Here is a 21,598-nt window from a genome sequence, read left to right on the forward strand (position 1 = left end):
TCAGGTGCAGAGATTACAGAGGCAGCATGTTTGTACTGTGTTTACACTAACCGCATGCAGTCAGAGTAGGAGGAGAAGCGTGAGAAGAGCGAGCGAGGTGAAGAGATCATTGGGGAAAAGCAGCTTGTTGTGCTGTGTGAGGAGTCTTGACAGTGAGTGAGAAGGGGGGGGAAGCAGGAGAGCAGCAGTGTTTCATTTGACTTGCACAGCAGGAGGGAGGAGGTGGCACTGCTGTCCTGACTGAGGAGGAATGGAGGACAGCCGACTGGCTGAGGGTGAGTAGTTTGTTTGTCACAAACTCGCAACCATTCTGCCAGTGTGTTATTGTGTTGAGCTGCAGTATTTCATGTCTCAAGTTGTTGCATATGCTCCCTTGCTGACTGACTGAATCAGAGTAAGTTGTTGGGTGCTGTGCAATCATTCCAAATAGGGGGAGTTTCAATCCTCAGAAGTTTGCTTCAGGCACCAAAAAGTCTACAACTGGTCCTGAGGGCGACGGTCCTGATGAAGACTTGGAAGGACAGATTCATCTGAAGCTGGGCAGGCCGGATCATCATACAGTTCTGCAAAAGCTTCAAAAAGTGCTGACAAGGCCCATGCTTGGGATTCCTCTTGAAGAAGAGAGATAATTGATCCCACTTTAGCTTGGTCAGTTGCCGAAGCTCTTGGCTGAAGGGAGCTCATGGACATTTTTAGGTTCACATTTAATTTATGCTCCTCTCAGCCTGTGGCATGCTCTCCCTCTCTACATTTCCCCCACTCTCTTCCATCTCTTTTTCCCACTCTGCTGTCTTACCATCCTTTTCCCACTCTTCCTTCCCCCTAAAAAAAAAAAACTAAATTCAGCATTGTCTCATTCTAACTACTTCTATAGCAATGTCATCTTCCGCAGCACTTTACAGACTACATAGTCATGTCACTGACTGTCCTCAGAGGAGCTCATAATCTAATCCTTCCATAGTCATAGTCTAATGTCCTACCATATTATTATTATGCATTTATATAGCACTGACATCTTCTGCAGCACTTTACAGAGTACATAGTCATGTCACTGACTGTCCTCAGAGGGGCTCACAATCTAATCCCTACCATAGTCTAATGCCCTTCCATATCATTAATATGTATTTATATAGCATTGACATCTTCTGCAGCACTTTACACATATCCCCCAACAGTCCCGTTATTCGCAGGCCTGCCCTAGATTTTAGTGTCAGTTCCCGTCACCCGCCCTCTTCCAGTACAATTGAGGTATCCCTCTGCTATATCTGCTGGATATTAGTGCACATGTGCTGGCGCTATTCTTCACTGCTGTTTGTCTGCTAACTGCTTTTGACTAAACTCAACTGATTTTGTATTCCTGGCAACAACTTTAGAGGAGATAAAGAGACTGCCTGATATGCCTTTTCAGTAAGGAGGTACCAGATATGGACTGTAATCAACAGTGCAGTATAATAGCTGCTTCCCTTGCATAGTGGAAACTGTACAGGCAGACTAACGCATTTTTTCAACTAGAGCTCTGTTAATACTGCAGAAACATACTGCGGAAACATTTTCCCTGCTTTGTGCTTTTGAATCATGTCAGTTTGAGTGTGTATGCTGAGCTTGTTGTGGATGTTGTGGAGATAAATGGATGGGGTGGTTAGGCTATGAGGTCAGGCTGTTTTTAGATACACTGTTTTTGATATAATAAAGTTTCATATATTTTTACTATTTTTTTGGTTGAATTGTTTTATTGGTATGTACCACTCACCATTTTTATTCCTTCCTACTCTGGTTTTTCTTCTCTCTTCCAGTACAATCCCGTGTTCTCTCCCTCTACTGAGCACAATAATCGTCGATACTGCCATCTCCGATTTTGCAACTACTCACTAAGCTGACAGATCAGAGAGACGCCGCTGTGCTCCTCCTCGTCCTGCCTCTCCACTGTGCCAACCAGCCCACAGTTTGACAGGAACAGCAGGGGTAGAGACGCTGCCATGCTCCTCCTCATCCTGCCCCTCCACTGTGCTGACCAGCTCACATTTCTGCGGGTAGAGAAACCACCTTGCTCCACCTCGTCCCGCCTCTTCATTGTGCCAACCAGCCCAGGGCAGCGGCAACGTTATGAGCAGCGGTTCACCTCGGGGGAAGAATAGGCCACAAGAAGTAAACAGAGCCAAACTCCAGCAGTGCTGCTCTGTGATGCAAACCCTCCAAGAAGGGACAGGGTAAGTCTGCCTTTTGCTGGAGATCTTCATGCCTGCCAGCAGAGCCGGGACAAGGTCCTCCAGCACCCAAGGCTGAGATACCAAAGTGCGCCCCTCCATCCCTCCCACCCCAGCCATCACACACTGATTGCTATTAGACTAAGAGGCGCCACAGGGCCCACAACCTCCCCAACACCTTAATATCTAGTTATCTGGCTTGCAGTCACTGCTATGTATCCCCTTTTCTTATTTCTTTCTGCTTCAAACACAACTAGGAATGACAGCTGAATGAATTCTGCACCCCCTCCTACACTGCGCCCTGAGGCTGGAGCCTCTCCAGCCTATGCCTCGGCCCGGCCCTGCCTGCCAGTGATGTTGCTGTGCTGTGGCTAGGGAACTAAACAATATTTAAGAAGGGTAAATTAAAATTGAACTCAATATAAATTACTTTACCTCCCTGGCGTTTTTCACAAGCTTTTAGACCCTAAAAACAAGTAAATACATACCACAGAGAGATCAGCTGCAGCTCCAGCATATAACTCACTCAGGGTAGGAACACACTAGGCAGAATCACATATGCGTTTTCCTTAGCATATAGTGGAAAACGCATATGCGATTCTGCTTGTGTTTTCCTACCCTCAGGCACAGGATTACCACTCTGAGCTGCAGATTTCTGTCCCAAGCCTGACTCAGGATTACCGCTAAGGAGGTTAAAAAGTTATATTTTTATTCATCCTCCTCAAAAATCAAAAATAGTGTTTAGTGCTAGCTCAGGCTGCTGAGGGTTTGTGTGATTAGTGGGTGCAGAAAGAGAGGGGGGGACTGACAGCAGGTAACAATGCTTGGTGTTACCTGTCTGGCCAGCATGCTCATTTCCTGTGTGACACCTGGTGAGGTAACTATGCAGCAGACTATGGGTCTGATGCACTAAAGTATGATAAAGTTGCCATGCACAGGGAGTAGTAATGTTGCCATTTCCCAGTGGTAGTGACAGGGAGCGTGTCCCTCTTTCCTGGCTCCAAAAGTAGTGAGGTATGCTTTACAGAGTACATAGTCATGTCACTGCCTGTCCTCAGAGGAGCTCACAATCTAATCTTACCATAGTCATAGCTTAATGTCCTACCATATTATTATTATGTATTTATATAGCACTGACATCTTCTTCAGCACTTTACGGAGTACATAGTCATGTCACTGACTGTCCTCAGATGAGCTCACAACTTAATCTTACCATAGACTAATGTCCTAACATTAATAGTATGTATTAATATAGCACTGACATCTTCTGCAGCACTTTACGGAGTACATAGTCATGTCACTGACTGTCCTCAGATGAGCTCACAACTTAATCTTACCATAGACTAATGTCCTAACATTAATAGTATGTATTAACCTACCCAGCGTTCAATTTCCCCAGGATTTCTGTGCAAACAGTGATAAAATTTATTTTTAAAACTTTTTTTTCCCTGGAACTTGCCAAAATGTGTCAAGCAAGGGTCTAGTATACAGTGCAGGAGAGTATTGATGTGTATGCACGTTTATACTGTTCACAGCATGTTTTTTTGAACGGACATTTCTGTCCATACCGCTAGGGAGGTTAATATAGCACTGACATCTTCTGCAGCACTTTACGGAGTACATAGTCATGTCACTGACTGTCCTCAGATGAGCTCACAACTTAATCTTACCATAGACTAATGTCCTAACATTAATAGTATGTATTAATATAGCACTGACATCTTCTGCAGCACTTTACGGAGTACATAGTCATGTCACTGACTGTCCTTAGATGAGCTCGCAACCTAATCTTACCATAGTCATAATCTAATGTCCTACCATATTAATATATTGTGCGTGGCTGAGAGAGACTTTTCAGTAATCCCCTCTTGAAAACCCCGGTTTTGCCCCGGACGGGGGCAGCACAGGGGAGTGAGGAGTGCCCAGAAAGTTTGCTGGTATGGAGCCCACAAATTTCTGAAGGCGGCCCTGTTAATAGGACCCGTTCACACTGTCAATTGGAATGTGATCAGAATGTAATTGGACCAAAATGCAAACGCAACGTCCTGACCTGCTGCATTTTTCCAGATCGCTTGGAAACCTGTGCTCGAAATGCATATGCTCCGCACGTGAATCAGACCAGAATATCAATCAGACAGACCAGTTGAACGGGCCGTTTTGCCTGCGGCTCAACGTGTGTTGAGCCTAAACATCACTGACTAATATGTTTCATTACAATACAATAATTTCAATGCAATCTTCTGCATAAGAGAGTTTTTTACTTTGCGAAGATAATCAGACAAACACCATATGCCACCTAGTGGCTTACATGTAAATGGCAGAAGTGAGTGCGTGTCTAACATACAGTTGCAAGGATCACGTCCTAATAAATGATATATCAGAACCTGACCTTAGTCTGGGAGGAGCTTGGGCGGGTCTAAGTGTACTTATTGCTGTATTATAAATATTGGAGGGAATACCTCTGTTTCTCTGGCTGTCTGTGCTGCAGCAAGAAGCTGGTACGGGGGCTCCTGAGCAATTGCTTTACAGGACCACTATCGCAAAAAAAAAAAAATAGGCAGTTAAAATCTGACAGAACCAACAGGTTTGGGGCTAGTCCATCTCCTCATAGGGCATTCTCAAGGTTTTCTTTGTTTTCACCAGCATTTCTTGAACAGCAGTTTAACTGCCATAATAGTAAGATACCAGCCAGCCTCCCTTCTGACTTGCACACTATTTTGTCAGTTAGACTTTGGAACAGCTGTTCAGGAAATGCTGTTGAAAACAACAAAAGCCCTGAGAATCCCCCATGAGGAGATGGACTGGCTTGAAACCTGTCGGTTCGGTCAGATTTCAACTGCCTACTTTTTTCGCGATAGTGGTCCTTTAAAACGGACTTATTAGGAGCAATTAGCCAGTGAAGGAGTTATGAGAAAGAACAAACAAAGAAGATCAAACCCCCGAATGCCTGGAATAAACCGTTGTGCCTGATATTGGACAATCTAAACTAAGAGGACTATGGCATCTGCCATCTCCATCCCCCCCCCCCCCCCCTTCCTTTTTACAAAATGCCAATTGCCTGGCTGTCCTGCTGATCTTTTGGCTTCAATGATTTCTAGGCCACACCTGGAACTAGCATGCATAACACCGGATCTGGGTAAGTGATTCACAGAGTTCTGCAGGCAGAGGAGGGACTGGACTGTCAGGCAGCATTACAGAAACAGCCAGAAGTGCGACTGCCTTTGGTCTTGGTCTATGTGTTATTTATGTTTTTTTGACGAATGATCTTCTCTGTGGTTTGGGTACATGTTACCCAACAACTGCACCCAATCACTGTCCCAACACCCAGCCTTCCGCTCCTACTTAACATTGACTCACAACTGGCCCTATACTTCATCTCTAATGTTAACACCTTACCTAACCTCCCTAATGTCCACTCCTTTCCGATACCTAACCAGGGCTAGTTCTAGTGGCAATGGGGCCTCTGGGCAAAACTCAACTGGAGGCCCCCCTGAAACCCCACCCCATAAGGGACATTAGGGGAACTTTATTTCTGACAAATGTGTGTTCGGCTCCCAAACACATGCACACACACGTGCACACACTCAGGCACTCATACACACGCACGCACAAACACATGTGCACACACTCAGGCACATACACACACACCCACTCACACAAACACACTTGCACACACTCAGGCACGCACGCACACACCCACGCACACACTCAGGCACGCACACACACACACACACACTCAGGCACACACACCCACGCATACACTCACTCACACTCACTTTATTTTGTTCCCTGGCAAAGTTTCCGGCAGTGTAGTGAATCACCCGGCAGGTGGGCCCCTCCATTAGTCTGGACATTCCTGCCTCCATCCTCACAGGAGTGCCTCTCCTCTGTGACCTGGCACATGTTAACACGCAATAACATGCTGTCGGGTCACTGAGAAGAGGAGGCCAGCGGGAAGACGCTAATGCCCAGACTAATGGAGTAGCGGACCGGCCGGGACAAGTGAGTCTCTACGCTGCCAAAAACTCTGCCAGGGACCAAAATAAAGGTACAGAAGTGCTGGTCCTGCACCTGTCTCTAAACTCTCCCTCGACATTCACGCCTCCCTGACACCTAACCCTAGCCTCCCTCTCTACATGGACTGCTCCCTGACACCTAACCCTAGCCTCCATCTCTAACATTAACTCGTCCCTGACACCTAACCCTAGCCTCACTCTTTACATTAACTCTACACCTAACCCTAGCCTCCATGACTAACATGAACTCCTCCCTGACACCTAAGCCTCCATCTCTAACATTAACTCCTCCCTGACACCTAAGCCTCCATCTCTAACATTAACTCCTCCCTGACACCTAACCCTAACCTCCCTCTCTAACATTAACTCCTCCCTGACACCTAATTCTAGCCTCCCTCTCTAACATTAACGTGACCCTGACACCTAACCCTAGCCTCCCTCTCTACACTAACTCCTCCCTGACACCTAGCCCTAGCCTCCCTCTCTAACATTACCTCCTCCCTCCACCTAACCGTAGCCTTCCTCTCTAACATTAACTCCTCCCTGACACCTAACCCTAGCCTCCATCTCTAACATTAACTCCTCCCTGACACCTTAGCCTAGCCTCCATCTTTACACTAACTCCTCCCTGACATCTAACCCCAGCCTCCATCTCTAACATTAACTCCTTCCTGACACCAAACCCTAGCCTCCATCTCTACACTAACTCCTCCCTGACACCTAACCCTAGCCTCCATCTCTAACATTAACTCCTCCCTGACACCTTAGTCTAGCCTCCATCTCTACACTAACTCCTCCCTGACACCTAACTCTAGCCTCAATCTCTACACTAACTTCTCCCTGACACCTAACCCTAGCCTCCATGTCTAACATTAACTCCTCCCTGACACCTAACTCTAGCCTCAATCTCTACACTAACTCCTCCCTGACACCTGACCCTAGCCTCCATCTCTAACATTAATTCCTCACTGACACCTAACCCTAGCCTCTCTCTCTACATTAACTCACCCCTGACACCTAACCCTACCCTCCCTCTCTACATTAACTCCTCCCTGACACCTACCCTAGCCTCCCTCTCTAACATTAAATCCTCGCTGACACCTAACCCTAACCTCCCTCTCTACATGAACTCCTCCCTGACACCTAACCCTAGCCTCCCCTTCTACACTAACTCCTCCCTGACACTTAACCCTAGCCTCCCTCTCTACATTAACCTGACTTTGAAGTGGGGTTGGATCCCATTGAGCCTTTTGTGCCCTCTCTCCATCTCCTCGTTCTTCTGCTGTCCCCCTGGTAAAATTATTATACTAACTGGTGGAATATGACTTCAGGACTCCTAGGAAGGCTTCAGAAGTAAATCACGTCCCTGAGTGGATCCACACTGCACGTGCGTCAGTCCGTGCTTGCTCATGTGCAGTACAGATGCGCCTGTCAGAAGCACTCAGGGACACCACCCTCTAGACTCACAAGGGCAGGGACCTCCTCCTAGTGTATTCTTATTCTGCTGTAGGTTATCATATGAACATAAACCAGTATTGGTGAGGTCTCAAATCACACATCTATGTCTGTACTTTTATTGCTGGATGTCCTGATTGTACAACGTTTTTAACTTCCCATGTAAGTATGCTCCCCAATATTTGTTTTTGCACTATGTACAGCACTATGGAAGATGTTGGCACTATATAAAATAATAATAAAAAAATAACTATAACCTCCCCTCACCCTATATCCTAATACTAACCCTTCTACACTGACACTTAATCAATAACCCTAACTGACATGCTGCATCGCACCAGGGCCTCACAGCTCCAGTTACTATTAGCAGACTGCAAACACCCACAAAAAGCCCCCTTCAGCTGAGAACATTTGCACAACCAAATGCTGACAGTGCCAGCTAAGTGAAGCCTCAGTAGATGCAAAATCTCTTCGACTATTAACTCCCGGGAGTGTCAGGATTAGTTACGCAAATTGCTGAGCAGTTAGCAGTCGGAGCCAGTCAGCGGCTACTGCGCATGGGCAGAACTCTCCCAGCGCTAAGAACGCAACCAGAGTGCGTGCGATTTGTGGCCACGCATGAGCAGTAGGCGCCGACTGCTGGCAACAGCTCAGCTTTGTGGGGGTCTTCGCTGCTGCCCGGAGGGGATCAGGAGGACGGTGTGGGCACAGTAGGAGTCCAGGGGGCTGGAAGAAGCCCCAGGTAAGTTCAAATCTTTTTTTATTTTGACTGAAGATTCCCTTTAACCTTGTTTGCAATACCAGTACCTTCTATATTAGTAAGACAAAATATGCAGTCCCAAACATAACCACCAGATGGCATAAAAGAACCATAATGCATAGTTCCCAACTGTCCCTTTTCGGATGGACTGTCCCTCTTTGGGCGAGCAGGAAAATCAGGCGCATATGAGAATTGGACAAATCGGGCGCCGTCATTCACTCTAATGTGAAATATCGGCTACTGGGCGCAAAATTGGACGATTCGGGCACCCATTAAATAGTGGAAATTTTTTGTTATTTTTTTGTAAATTATCGTCTTTTTAACTTTTTGAAATTCGTTTTGAGAATTATAATTTTGTAACTTATCATTTTGAAATGTTTTATCTTACAAATGTATCGCTTATGCTTTTTATATTTGTTATTTGCAGCAGAGAAAGGAGGTTTTAGAGTTAGGCATCCGGAAGGGGGGTCTTAGGGTTAGGCATCACTAGGGGAGAATTAGGGTTAGGCACCACCAGAGAAGTCTTAGGGTTAGGCACCGCCAGGGGGGTCTAAGGGTCATGCACTACCAGGGGGGGTCTTAGGATTAGGCACCACCAGGGGAGAATTAGGGTTAGGCACCACCAGAGGAGTCTTAGGGTTAGGCACCACCAGGGGGGTCTTAGGGTTAGGAACCACCAGGGGGGTCTTAGGGTTAGGAACCACCAGGGGCGTCTTAGGGTTAGGCACGACCAGAGGGGTCTTAGGGTTAGGCACCACCAGAGGGGTCTTAGGGTTAGGCACCAACAGAGGGGTCTTAGGGTTAGGCACCACCAGGAGGGTCTAAGAGTTGGGCACCATCAGTGGGGTCTTAGGGTTAGGCACCACAAGAGGAGTCTTAGGGTTAGGCACCACCAGGGAGGGGGGGTTTAAGGGATAGGTAGAGGGAGGGTTCTGTGTGAGAGTAGGGTTAGGTTTAGTAGTTGCAATACGCTTTTTAGGACTGTGAATATATTTTCTTTTTCATTGTTATATACTATAGTTTGTTTTTAGTTTCACCCGGCACACTTTTTATTACCGCCATTTTAATATATTACCAGGTAGTCCCCGGTTAACAAACGAGATGGGGACTGTAGGTTCGTTCTTAACCTGAATCTGTTTCTTAAGTCGGAACACTGTGCCATCTCGGTCCCCTGTGCCCCCCTGTGCCTCCAGTATCTTCCTCTGTGTCACCTCTGCCCCCAGTACCTGATTATATAAGTTTAAAAGCCATTTTTTTAAATCTATTTTCTCGAAAACTACTAGTCCAATTTGAACATTTTTTTTTTACGTGTTCCCACAGAATCCATGCCGTTTGTATTGGCGGGTCGTTTGTAAGTCGGGGACTACCTGTATTCTATTTCAGAAAAAAATGAAGAAATGATAAAAATAACAGTATTTGGTTTTGCAAAACAGTACTTAACTACTTTAGTCACCTGGCTGGCAGGGCGTAGATTTCAATTAGTCGCCGCTGCGCGCATCCGCCGTTTTCATCGCCCTCGCCGCTGAATCCCAACGTCCCTCGCCGCAGCTCACTTGCTCTGCCTGTCTCTATGACGGCAGAGCCCTGTGAGCGGGTCAGGAGCCGATTTCATTGGCTCCTGGCCGTGTCTATCAATGTAAGCCGTTCCCATTGGCTTACATTGATAGGCAGGGTCAGGAGCCAATGAAAGCAACTCCTGACCGACTCACATGACTCTGCCGTCGTAGAGACGTCAGAGTGGGTGGCCCAGGTTCCCGACGTGCGTCGGGTAGGTGCGGTGATTCGGCGTTATCCGTCGGGATTCCGCCGTTTCTGTACCAGCGGCCTCTGGTCCTTAAGGGGGCAGAGACCGCTGGTACTTAAGTGGTTAAAATCATTAGAAATGACTCTAGAAACTATTGCTAATTTTAACACTTTATCTACTTGCAAACCGATATTTTCCTTATCATTGCCGAAAGACAATGATTTCAGCTTTGTGCGGCACCTTTTATTCACAGCGCCTCTATTTCATGCACGCCCTTTTTGGGAACCAAATCCCTCTGTCCCTCTTTCTTCCTCATTGGTTCCTCTTTCCGGATTGATATACAGATCTTTGTAAATACAGATATTTTTACTGAAAAATGTTTTGACTCCAAACTTTATTCCTATTCTTTAAATTGATATATTTCTTAATTTCAAATATTAATATGAAAGAAACCAGTGGTGTAGCAATAAAGTGTACAGAGGTTGCGAGGGGCCCTCCCTGAACCTGTGCTGGTAATAATCATATCTGCTAATAATAGCTTTCCGACATTATCCCCCCCCATCATTCCAGAACTTGTATGAGCCAAAAACAATTCCAGGTACAACCCCGCTTGCACTATATTACACCCCGATTGCGCAATAAATGTTTCTGATTCTACAGATGCTTTGAATAGTAGTAATCATTAACAAAATGTTCCCCATCCTCCTCTTGCACCTCTGACTAGTGATGGCTCGAACAGTTCTCCGCAAACTTGAGCTTGCCGTTCACTTTAATGTAAGCTTTTTTTTGTACAAATAATTGCGTTCACATTTTTTACATTAAAGTCAATGGCCGCCGACTTTAGCGGCTAATAGAGATGGCCCGAACTGTTCGAACGTCCGCTGTTCGCATTAGCGACAAACAGTGAACATTTGGCGTGGTTGATTTGCCCCCTATACATCATCATTGAGTGAAACTGAACCATTTCATCACAGTCAACAGACACATGGCAGCCAATCAGCTTGCACCATTTCCTGGACCCCCCCACCCACCTATCAAAAAGCAGTTGCGGTGGCCATATTGGATTTATTCTCTGTTGGCTGCTGACTGTTGGTGAGAGCAGGGTCAGACTTGCTGCAGATAGGTAGGTAAAGCATTAGCTAGGCCTGTGTTCTTGTTTCTCACTTGCTGTGAAAGCATCCCAAACAGCCCTTTTGAGGGCTAGCACATTGGTCTCCTGTGGTTTTTTTTTTTTTTCCAAACAATCTTTATTGTTTGTTTTTTTTTGTGTGTGTGATACTCCACAGCCCACTGACACCCAGAGCTGTGTGCACACTACTGCTGTAACCTACATACACATCAGTGATCACACATATATACTGTATACACACACACATACACAACACACACATATACAGTACATGCATACACATCACACACATATACACAATATACACACATGCTTCTCCTCATTAGAGATAATTGATGATGAGATGCTTGGTTTTTAGTAGTTGATGCAAATTGTGTTGCAATCTTTCTGCAGCTTGAAATTGGACCAATGAAAAGCAGCTGTGAATGATTTGGATTGCAGATTCCAAGCTGTATGAAGACCGCGATAGAATTTTAAATCGATCTGAAACAAATTGACTGACAGCAATAAACGACAAATGACAACACCTCATGGTGCATGATTTATGCATAATTAATTTAAAATAGTATTTTATTATATGCATTTTAAAAAAAAAACTGCTTGAAGCAGGGATTCACACTATGCACACATGCAAGATGCCAGTCAACCAAAAACAAATTTTCTGGGATTGCTTTAGGCGAAAGTTTGCTACTGATCACTGTACAGACACGCTGCCTTTTTTTCTGTTACGGGGAGAGGGAGCAAAAACTACTGCAGCAATCATTCTAACAAAGGCCCAGTGCACACCGGGCGGATCCGCCGGCCGAATCTGCCTGAAAATCCACATGGCTAATGTATCTCTATGGGCTGGTGCACACCGGCGGTCTGAGGTTTTTAGCAAGCCGCAAACGTGCCTCTTGCTTCACATTTGCAGTTTGCTAAAAACCTCAAACCGCTGGTGTGCACCAGCCCATAGATACATTAGCCACGCGGATGCTGATGCGGCCGGCGGATCTCATACAAAATCCGCTCGGTGTGCACCCGGCAAATATCGTCTCTCTGCTCCTAAAACCGCCAGCGTTTTGACGATCTGCTAGCGGTTTTGGTGTGCACTGGGCCAAAGAGAGGGAAAGGATCACCATCGGGAGAAACTTGTGCTCATGATAGAGTACATACAGACAATTGTTTCAGATGGCAAAAGTCCGCTGTGTTTGTCTACTCTAAACAAGACCCTTCCTATTAGAAGTGTCATTACAGTATATTAAATATAATAAAAAGAAAACTGGTGTGATTTGCTGCTGTGCAATAGGGGTGGGGCATGTAGTGATGGGCGGGGTTTAAGGCACTATGTTTGCGCTTCCAAGCTCTTAAAGCCTTGTACGCACCATGTAGTTTCCCGGATCGATAATTTCCAATAGGTCAGTTCAGGTTCCGAACAATTTTCTGACCAATACCGCACAAAATCGATCAGAAAATCAATTGAAACCTGATCTTGAAAATCAAAATGAAACTTATCGATTAGACATGACAATCTGATGGGAAATAGCATGGTGAATAAGGCACCTTGCACACACCATGCAATTTTTACATCAGACCCTTTTAGAACAAGTGATCATATCGATATTCAGATATGACACCGACCAGCTGTAGAAGAAAGCTGGCACACATTAGATTTCCCATCATTTTTCTAATTGCATATCAATCGAAAATTAATCCAAAGTTCATACATATGTAACCAGGGCCGGTTCTGTCATGAAGCAAGGTGAAACATTTGCATCAGGCGGCAGAGATTACAGGGGCGGCATTGTACTGTGTGTTTACACTAACAGCATGCAGTCAGAGTAGGAGAAGAAGCGAGATGAGAGTGAGGTGAAGAGGTCATCAGTGGGAAAAAGCAGCTTGTTGTGCTGTGTGAGGAGTCTGACAGTGAGGGAGGAGGGGGAGAGGCAGGAGAGCAGCAGTGTTTCATTTCACTTGCACAGCAGAAAGGAGGAGGTGGCACTGCTGTCCTGACTAAAGAGGAATGGAGGGTGCTGTGCGATCATTCCAAATCGCATCCTCACAAATTTGCCTCAGGCATCAAAAAGTCTAGATCTGGCCCTGTATGTAACAGTACCCAGTATTTCAATCAATATTTTCCAGCATGTCAGAACTACTTTAAAGGGAAGGATTTTGAGCTGAGATGGGTCACTGGCAATCAGTAGACTGTACAATTGTTTGGCCCAATCCGATCTTTTTCTCGATCGAAAAATAGGATCTGGTGTGGCGTGTATCGAGCCTTAAAGGATACAAAAGGCGGGAGGTTACAGATAACAAGTGCTACAAATGGATATTTACCTGAGTAATGTGAAGCCTCTGGACAATCCAGAAACCTCCCCATCCCCCTCACCTCCAACGATTCAGCGTTGGTACCCCCCAAACCCTTCTGACAAGGGCTTCGTGTAAGAGAAGAACCAGCGAGGCCACACAGAGCAGGACATTTCGTGCCTACGCAGCACAGAGATGATCGGCTCAGCTTTTTCCGCCAAGCCCAAGCAGGCTCCATGCTGCTGCGCAGGTGCAAAATATCCTGCACCATGTGGAATCACTCGTTCACAGAACAGAGCTTGGCCACAAACTTCCAGAGGGTCCCAGCATCCAGCGGTGCTAATGATCTCACAGGCAGGGCCGGTTCTCTCATGAGGCAAGGTGAAACACTTGCATCAGGTGCAGAGATTACAGGGGCAGCATGTTTGTACTGTGTTTACACTAACAGCATGCAGTCAGAGTAGGAGGAGAAGCAAGAGGAGAGCGAGGTATAGAAGTAATTCGGGAAAAGCAGCTTGTTGTGCTGTGTGAGGAGTCTGACAGTGAGTGAGGAGGGGGGAGGCAGGAGAGCAGCAGCGTCTCATTTGACTTGCACAGCAGTAGGGAGGAGGTGAACTGCTGTCCTGACTGAGGAGGACTGGGGTGGCTGAGGGCAAGCAGTTTATTTGTCACAGACTCCCAGCCAGTGAGCTATTGTGTTGAGCTGCAGCATTTCATGTGAGAACATTAAATGAAGCAGAGTAAGTTGTCGGGTGCTGTGCGATCATTCAAAATCTGGGGGGGGGGGGGGGGGTTGGCACATCCTCACAAGTTTGCCTCCGGCAGCAAAAAGTCTAGAACCGGCCCTGCTCACAGGTTCACTTTAAGCAGTTAAAATGTGACAGAGCTGACAGGTTGTAAGCCAGTCCATCTCGTCATGGGGGATTCTCGGGGTTTTCTTTGTTTTCAACAGCATTTCCAGAACAGCAGTTTAACTGCCAAGATAGTAAGGTACCAGCCAGCCTCCCTACTGACTTGCACACTATTTTGTTAGTTAGACTTTGCAACTGCTGTTCAGGAAATGCTGTTAAAAAAAACAAAAAAAAAAACCCTGAGAATCCCCCATGAGGAAATGGACTGGCCCAAAACCTGTTGGTTCGATCACATTTTAATTGCCTACTTTTTTTGCGATAGTGGTCCTTTAAGATGCAAATCTGGCCAGAGTGAAGCCCCAGTGGATTGTCTCAGCAGGGTGTACGTATTAGTGCACTGCCAGTGAGCTGGGCGCAGGTTGAGCCAAATGACAACTCACCCTGCTCCCGCTCAAATCCCTATTCCCCCTCCTAGTCGTAACTCGGAGGGAGGAGTAATTCGGGGTCCAGCTATCGCTGGAGCCCCAAATTACTCTTAAACATCTCAAGCAGTGTAACATTACTGCTATGGCGGCGCCTAGTTTCGGCTCGGCGATGAGCGCCAAAACCACCTGCTTTATTAGCAGGTATCTTCACAATAGGGCTTATCATATAAATCTCTGTAGACTGACCCATCGGCCCAGAAGCCTCCTTCCATTTATCTGTAGCCTGGTCACACTGCACTGGAACAGGAAGCATGTGCCAAAGTGCGGGGGAAGACTCAAGTCTGCGGCACCTGAGGGATTGTACATTTGTACATTACAACATAACAAGGGAGGAAGTGGCCCCCGGGGGCCACACAGAACAGTGATATTGGTCTCTGGTGGTAGGACAGTTCCAGATGCTCCTCGGCATCAACACTTGAACGACGCCTGCACTTTCCTGCCGTTCAGTGGCTGTGGTGGGCGAAAATTGTTCGCCATGTGGAGGCGCTCTTCTTCTTCCTCTCCGCTGAAAAGGAGTGTTCTCCGAAATCTCTCCATCTGTGGAAGACAGAAACTTGTCAGGAAACCTCAAACCCTAGCCCCTTAGTTCTATTATGGCTCAGTCATTGGAGATTTTGATCTCTTTATATGCCTGAAAAAATTGAAACCTAGTCCAGAGAAACGTGTTGCAAACGTGACCAACAAAATGACAGTTCTTAACCTCCCCATTGAGTTTTTTTTCCCCCTGAGAGGAGGTAAGTTTACATATACCTTATCTATTTTTCAACTGTATTTAACCACTTCGCCACTAAGGGGTTTTCCTCCTTATGGACCAGAGCAATTTTCACCTGTCACTGCTCCTCCCTTTCATTCACCAATAACTTTATTACAACTTATCACACCTAAAGGATCTATATATCTTGTTTTTTCCATCACAAATTAGGCATTTGGGGGGTGATATTTTGTTTTCAGTAATTACTTTACTTTCCATACATTTTAAAGGGAAACACAAGGAAACAAATACACTATTTCCTCAATTCCATCCCCTCTAGTTTTAAAATAAACAATGTTACTTTCAACAAAACCTAAACTTTTTTTTGCCCATTTGTCACGGTTACTACAACGTTTAAATTATGTCCCTAGTACAATGTATGGCGACAATATATTATTTTGAAATAAAGGTGTGTTTTTTTCTGTTTTGTGTTATTTGTACCTGATCAATTACTGTACAAGCCCTTATTTGCAAAAATAACAGTAATATACCCTCATGACATACACAGTAAAAAAGCGAATTCTCTAAGGCAGGGATTTCAAACCGGTCTTTCAAGAGCCGAGGTCCTCACCTATTTTTGGCACCGCTCAAATTAATTGATGGGCCTGAATCAGGAAAGGTGTGGGTCCATGAAGTAGAACACATTCCTCTCTTTCTCAGTCCATCCTAGATACTGGCATGGATCTGGCCCTCCAGGCCTGGAGTTCGACATGTGTTATTGTGCTCAAAGGTAACTATGTATTTTTTTTAAATGCTATCACTTTGTTTTGTTTCTGTTTTGTTTTTACAAGTGTTTTATTTTGGTAACTATGGTGGGCAGGGGAGGGGGGAAGGAGGGGTTCATTTTTTTTATTTAATTTATGTAAAATGTCGTTTAAAATGTGTATTTTGTATGTATTTTTTTACCACTAGATGTCCCAACACACATTCTATTCTGTGTGCTCTGAACAGAGCTCAGAGCACACAGATAGTGTTATTACAGGAATGATCATTGACTTCTCGTTGAAGCCATTGATTGTCTCAGGGAACACATGTTCCCATTCACCAATCACAGATGTGTCAGTCTTGGCGTGTGTACGGTGGCAGCAGCAGCAAGCCACGCATTAAAGCGCCCTGTTGCCATTAACAAGGTCAAACAGGTTTAAAGGGAACCTGAAATGAGGGGATAAGAAGAAATTTATATATATCTGGGGCTTCCTTCAGCCTGATCCATCCCTCGCCGCCATCCTTCACCTTCTGGATTCTCCATAAGGGATCCCATAAGTTCAGCCAGTCGAGACTTACTGCGCATGTGAGGCCCGGCCATGCGTGCGTCCCCTTTGTGCTCTTGTGGGTGGGAGGGTTCTGTGCCTGCACAGTACTACAATGCAGGCGCAGAATGCTCCCAGCTATGGGAGCGTGACAGGGGAGCATGTGCTGCCGCACTGCATATGCGCCAACTGGCCAAACTTATGGGAGCCCTTACAGAGAATCCCAACTACATTGGGCTGGACCCCCTGCAGGGAACTGTTAGCTGGGCCCCACCCTCTATCCCCTATCTGTAATGAAGGTCGGGGGGGGACCCAGGCCTGTATATAATGCAGAGCGACAGCGGAGTGATGAGAACCTGTATCACCGCCAGGAGCAGGTAATGTATAGCGCTGCACTGCCATTCAGCGTTAAAGCGGATCCGAGATGAAAAACTATAACAAGTAACTTGTCTATATATCTTATCTAAAGTTTAGATAGTTTACACAGCACATCTAGCTGGAAACAGCTTCAAAAGAATATGATTATTTCTTCCTGTGATACAATGACAGCAGCCATGTTGTTTGTAAACATTATACAGAGGCAAGCTTATCTGCATCTTGAGCACTCAGCCTGTGAAAAAAACCTAATCCCCATCCTCCTCCCCTCTGCCTCTGAAATCTCTGGCTAGTAATACCTCCCCCTCCTCCTGCCCTGACCGAGCTCCCATGAGCCCTTGCTATTGTCTGAAAATGCCTTGGCTCTCTGAAAACCTGTGGGCGTGCCTTGTTTAGTTTATAGGGAATTAGGGTATTAAAACAAAAACAAAAAAGTATTTGGCTTGAGGAATGCCCTATAAACAATAGGAAAGGAACACAATTATGCAATGAGTAAAAGTTCATCTCGGATCCACTTTAACTCACATACAGGACCCCTCCAAGCTCGGAGCTATTATGCCCCTGGCTGAGACTACACTGACTGCTGCTCTGACACTACAGTTATGCTGGCACAGTTTTGGCACAGCAGCCGGGCATCCAACAGTGACCTGGCCCCGAAACCACCTCGGCAAACCGATTCATGTCTAGATGGCTTGATTTTGCTAATCTAGGCAAAGATACCAACTGCCCCGTTTTCACAGGAACAGTCCCCTCTTTGGGAACCAAATACCTCTGTCCCACATTCTTCCTCATTTGTCCCTTTTTCAGGACTCATGTACATATATATGTAAATATATGTATTTTTATATGTGTTTAATATACTCTAAATGTTATTTCTATCATTTAAATTGATATAATTCTTATTTTCAGGCAGGGGTCACACTTGTCTTTCAGTTTCTACACTTTGCAAAAAACTGAAAGACAAATGTGACCCCTGCCTTACAGCAGCTAATGTAATTTATAGAGAAAACTGACAAATTGCGCAAGATGTCAGTTTTTTTCTGCATACGAAATCTGCATTAAAGTGTGACATTGCTTATTGATTAACATGAGTTCTCAGTTGAAGTCAGTTTTTCTGTGCAGAAAACGCGTACGAAAGCCGGTAAGTGTGACCCCTGCCTCAAAGTTTAAAGTGAAGGAAAACCAATGATGAGAGGACCAGTGTGGTTTGAATGATAAAACAATGTCTTCTGCTTCTGAATGCTTTGTGGCATGGATGAAAAGGGGTGAGGTGGTGACGTGTTTAAAGGAGTGTCAGATGTGTGTCTTAAACAGTCCCTCTTTCTTTTCTCAAAAGGTTGGGAGGTATGATTAAGGCCTTTCACATGGGAGGCTGAACTGTACACTTGTCGAGAAGTCCAGCCTCTGGGCTGCCAGCCACAAGTGCCTTTCAGTTGCAATTAAAGTGCAGCCGAATGGAGTGGCAGCAACATTTGACATGCCGTGGTGTTATTGGCATCTGAACTCAACCGCAGCCACATGGCTCCATGAAGGATGCCTCCCATGCCTGTGTGGAGGGCTAGCAAGTCCTGAGACATGGGAGTAGCGGACAGGCGGTGAAGACATGGGAGCAGCAGACAGGCGGTGAATTCTGTGCCGCCTTCTGCATGAGAGAAACCTAGCGGATGTTAAGGCCTCGAGTGCACACAGCAGCGACATACACACCCTTCACACAGTAGCTGTAATAATGATTGTTCCTTTCACCTCATCACCTCCACAATCTGAACATAAACAAACCACTTGTGTTTAATTTATTCATCAAGCAGCAATCAGGTACAAAGTTTAATCTTCTCCAGCTGGTGACTTGAGAGCGTAGATGGATTGGGGGAGATGCTTCCTGCTGCTGTGAGGAAACAGGCTCAGTACGGTGACTGAATTCACCTGTCTCAGGTTCAGGAGGGTCATTAATGTTGGATTTCTACGAAGTAGGGAAAAAAGTGCCCTGAATGACTACTTACCTCAGTAGAAGGAAGTCTCTGGATAATCCAGTGGCCTCCTCACCTCCATCCATCCAGCACTGGCACCCCCCACACCTCTTCGACATGGACTTGTTGAATCTTGTGCAGGCCACGTTCCCATCCATGAAACAAGTGTGGCCGCACTGCGCAGTGGTAGGATGCCTTGTGCCGGGGCAGTAGCTTGGAGCCACTTGTGTGGGGCTTTTTCCACCAAGCCCCAGCGGCCCTGTACTTTTGCGCAGGCGCAAGGTGTCCAGCGCAGTGCGCTCATTCCCGGCCAGTAATGCAACCCTGAACTTCCAGGGAGTCCCCGCGCTGGATCGGTGGTCTCGAGTAGGATGTAGGAAGCCTCTGGAGGACTTCTCACTATCCGGCCAAAGTAGATCGGAATGATTAATCCGGCATGCTGGAAAGAAGTCGCTTGAAATGGCATGGTTGAGTGCACGGCGGTAGTGGTGTTCAATTTCCTAACTACCAGTTTTCCCCCCATTTGAATTATGTAACTCCTCCCCAGGCCTGTGTTGAGTGCTACAGGCTCACCTGTCCTTTGGGGTTTTCTCTCTTGTCCTACTGCATGGCTGCCGGAGCGCCTGTACCCTACCACATGGTAAGGCTGCATATACATGTGGTCAGTATGTGTGACGGCCACATGGCACAGGTACCCCCGATGGCCTTGGAGAAAGATGCAAAACACGGGGATATAGGAGAGTAGGTGAAGGCAGCTGGACAGATTTCCAGTAGATTTCATGCTGCAATCTGGTGGTCATTTCAGATGCAGCCTTAGTGGTATGCGCTGGCAATCTCCTCGCTGTTCAACCAAATGTAAGTTACACATTTTTTTTTTTGCTTAGCTGCTCCCAAGGTTTTAAATTTAGGTTAGGTCACTTGCCCAGAGGTTTGCCTAGTCAAGTGTCTAGTATAATATACTTTGCATGCAAACCATATTGGAAGCTAAAGTTCCTCCTAGTTTAATAAATGTTAGCACTTGTCTTGGATGCAGGGCATGCATCTTTCAGTCTGGCAGAGGCGGTGTATGCCTGTGCGATTAATCATTCAATTGCAACATGTGTTTAGGGATGCGCAGCCTTTCCCCCCACCTTTCCTTAACTTCATGCTGCAATCTGTTTGCACTACACTGGCAGCAATATATCCCACTCTGATCAGACTGGATCTGATAATCGAATCTGCTGGCCATCTGCCAGCGTATGGGCACCTCTAGGCATACCCAGCTGTTTGTGTTTGGTTGCCAGTAACAGAGTTGCTTATGCATCTCACCTGCTTCTCAGACACCTTAATAGTCTCCTTCAGGACGAGCCACGTCACAGTCTCGTTGAGCGGGGGTGTGGTCAGTGAGCCGGGGTACGTCCAGTAGTCCAGAGTCGCTGGCAGCAGGCACTTCGGATTGAAGCTGTGGAATTCTGTTTTGGTATCCTGCAGGAACATTAAGTGAAGAGCTATGAGGAGATGCAGCAATCACTACGGATAACCATGGCAGAACAAGCCAACCTAGGCAGGTATCTGGGGCCTACTGGGTGTCGAGGGCCCGGTTGCCACCTTATCTGACTCCTTTCCCACCTCAACTGACCAAAAAGACTAATATGGTTTGTCAATGCTACTACCTTTCCTTGGGCCCCATTTATATTTATCCTTCTCTGAACCAGATACAATTTTTTTCCTACAGCAGGAAGGCAGCTAATATGCCGTTCAGTGTCTGACGCCCATAGTTTGTGTTCATGCTGCCCCCACTTACGCTGGCTGTATAGCTAAGCGTATACAGGGCAGGATAGGAAGGGCACCCATTGACTATCTATAAAAATGTCTTTCTAGGCTCAGCTGAGAATGGATAAAGCCTTTTACACACATCCAATGTTTAGTCAATGTTACCACTACACAATCTCTTCAAAGCATCTGTTGGCCCTCATGCCACATGGAGGTGGTAAAATCAGCCAATCAGTGGCCACTTAAAATTGAAGGCGCTTACCAGGGTTGAAGGATGATGTTCGGCAGGGACATAACTATAGTTGGCTGCCCCCCCCCCCAAAAAAAGTGTCGCTAGGGAAATAGCCACTAGGACAGGGGTAGGGAACCTTTTTGTCCGAGAGAGCCATAAACACGACATATTTTAAAATGAAATTCTTTGAGAGCCATACAATATGTTTAAAACTAAATACAAGGTAATGTGTACATTTTATGCAAAACAAACACTTTTAAAGTACAATAAGTGTCTGCATTCTTTTTAATAACGTTGTTATGCAGTTGCTAATGGTTAGCACATGTGATTTCCCCACAAATGCA

At 46.0% G+C, this 21,598-nt stretch overlaps 1 protein-coding gene across 1 annotated transcript in view; it reads right to left on the reverse strand.

Moving 5' to 3' along the window:
• Window positions 1–12,614: 12,614 nt before the first annotated feature.
• The window catches only part of CA7 (carbonic anhydrase 7), a 43,918-nt gene continuing 34,934 nt past the window's right edge, over window positions 12,615–21,598 (reverse strand). The window contains exons 6-7 of the mRNA XM_068259538.1: window positions 20,579–20,734; window positions 12,615–15,467 (exon numbers count right to left, since the gene is read on the reverse strand). Coding sequence (XP_068115639.1) covers window positions 15,339–15,467; window positions 20,579–20,734 — 285 coding nt within the window. The 3' untranslated portion in view covers window positions 12,615–15,338. The remainder of the gene's footprint in view (window positions 15,468–20,578; window positions 20,735–21,598) is intronic.

This window comes from Hyperolius riggenbachi, chromosome 11 (assembly GCF_040937935.1).
Source record: "Hyperolius riggenbachi isolate aHypRig1 chromosome 11, aHypRig1.pri, whole genome shotgun sequence".
Lineage (NCBI taxonomy): Eukaryota > Metazoa > Chordata > Amphibia > Anura > Hyperoliidae > Hyperolius > Hyperolius riggenbachi.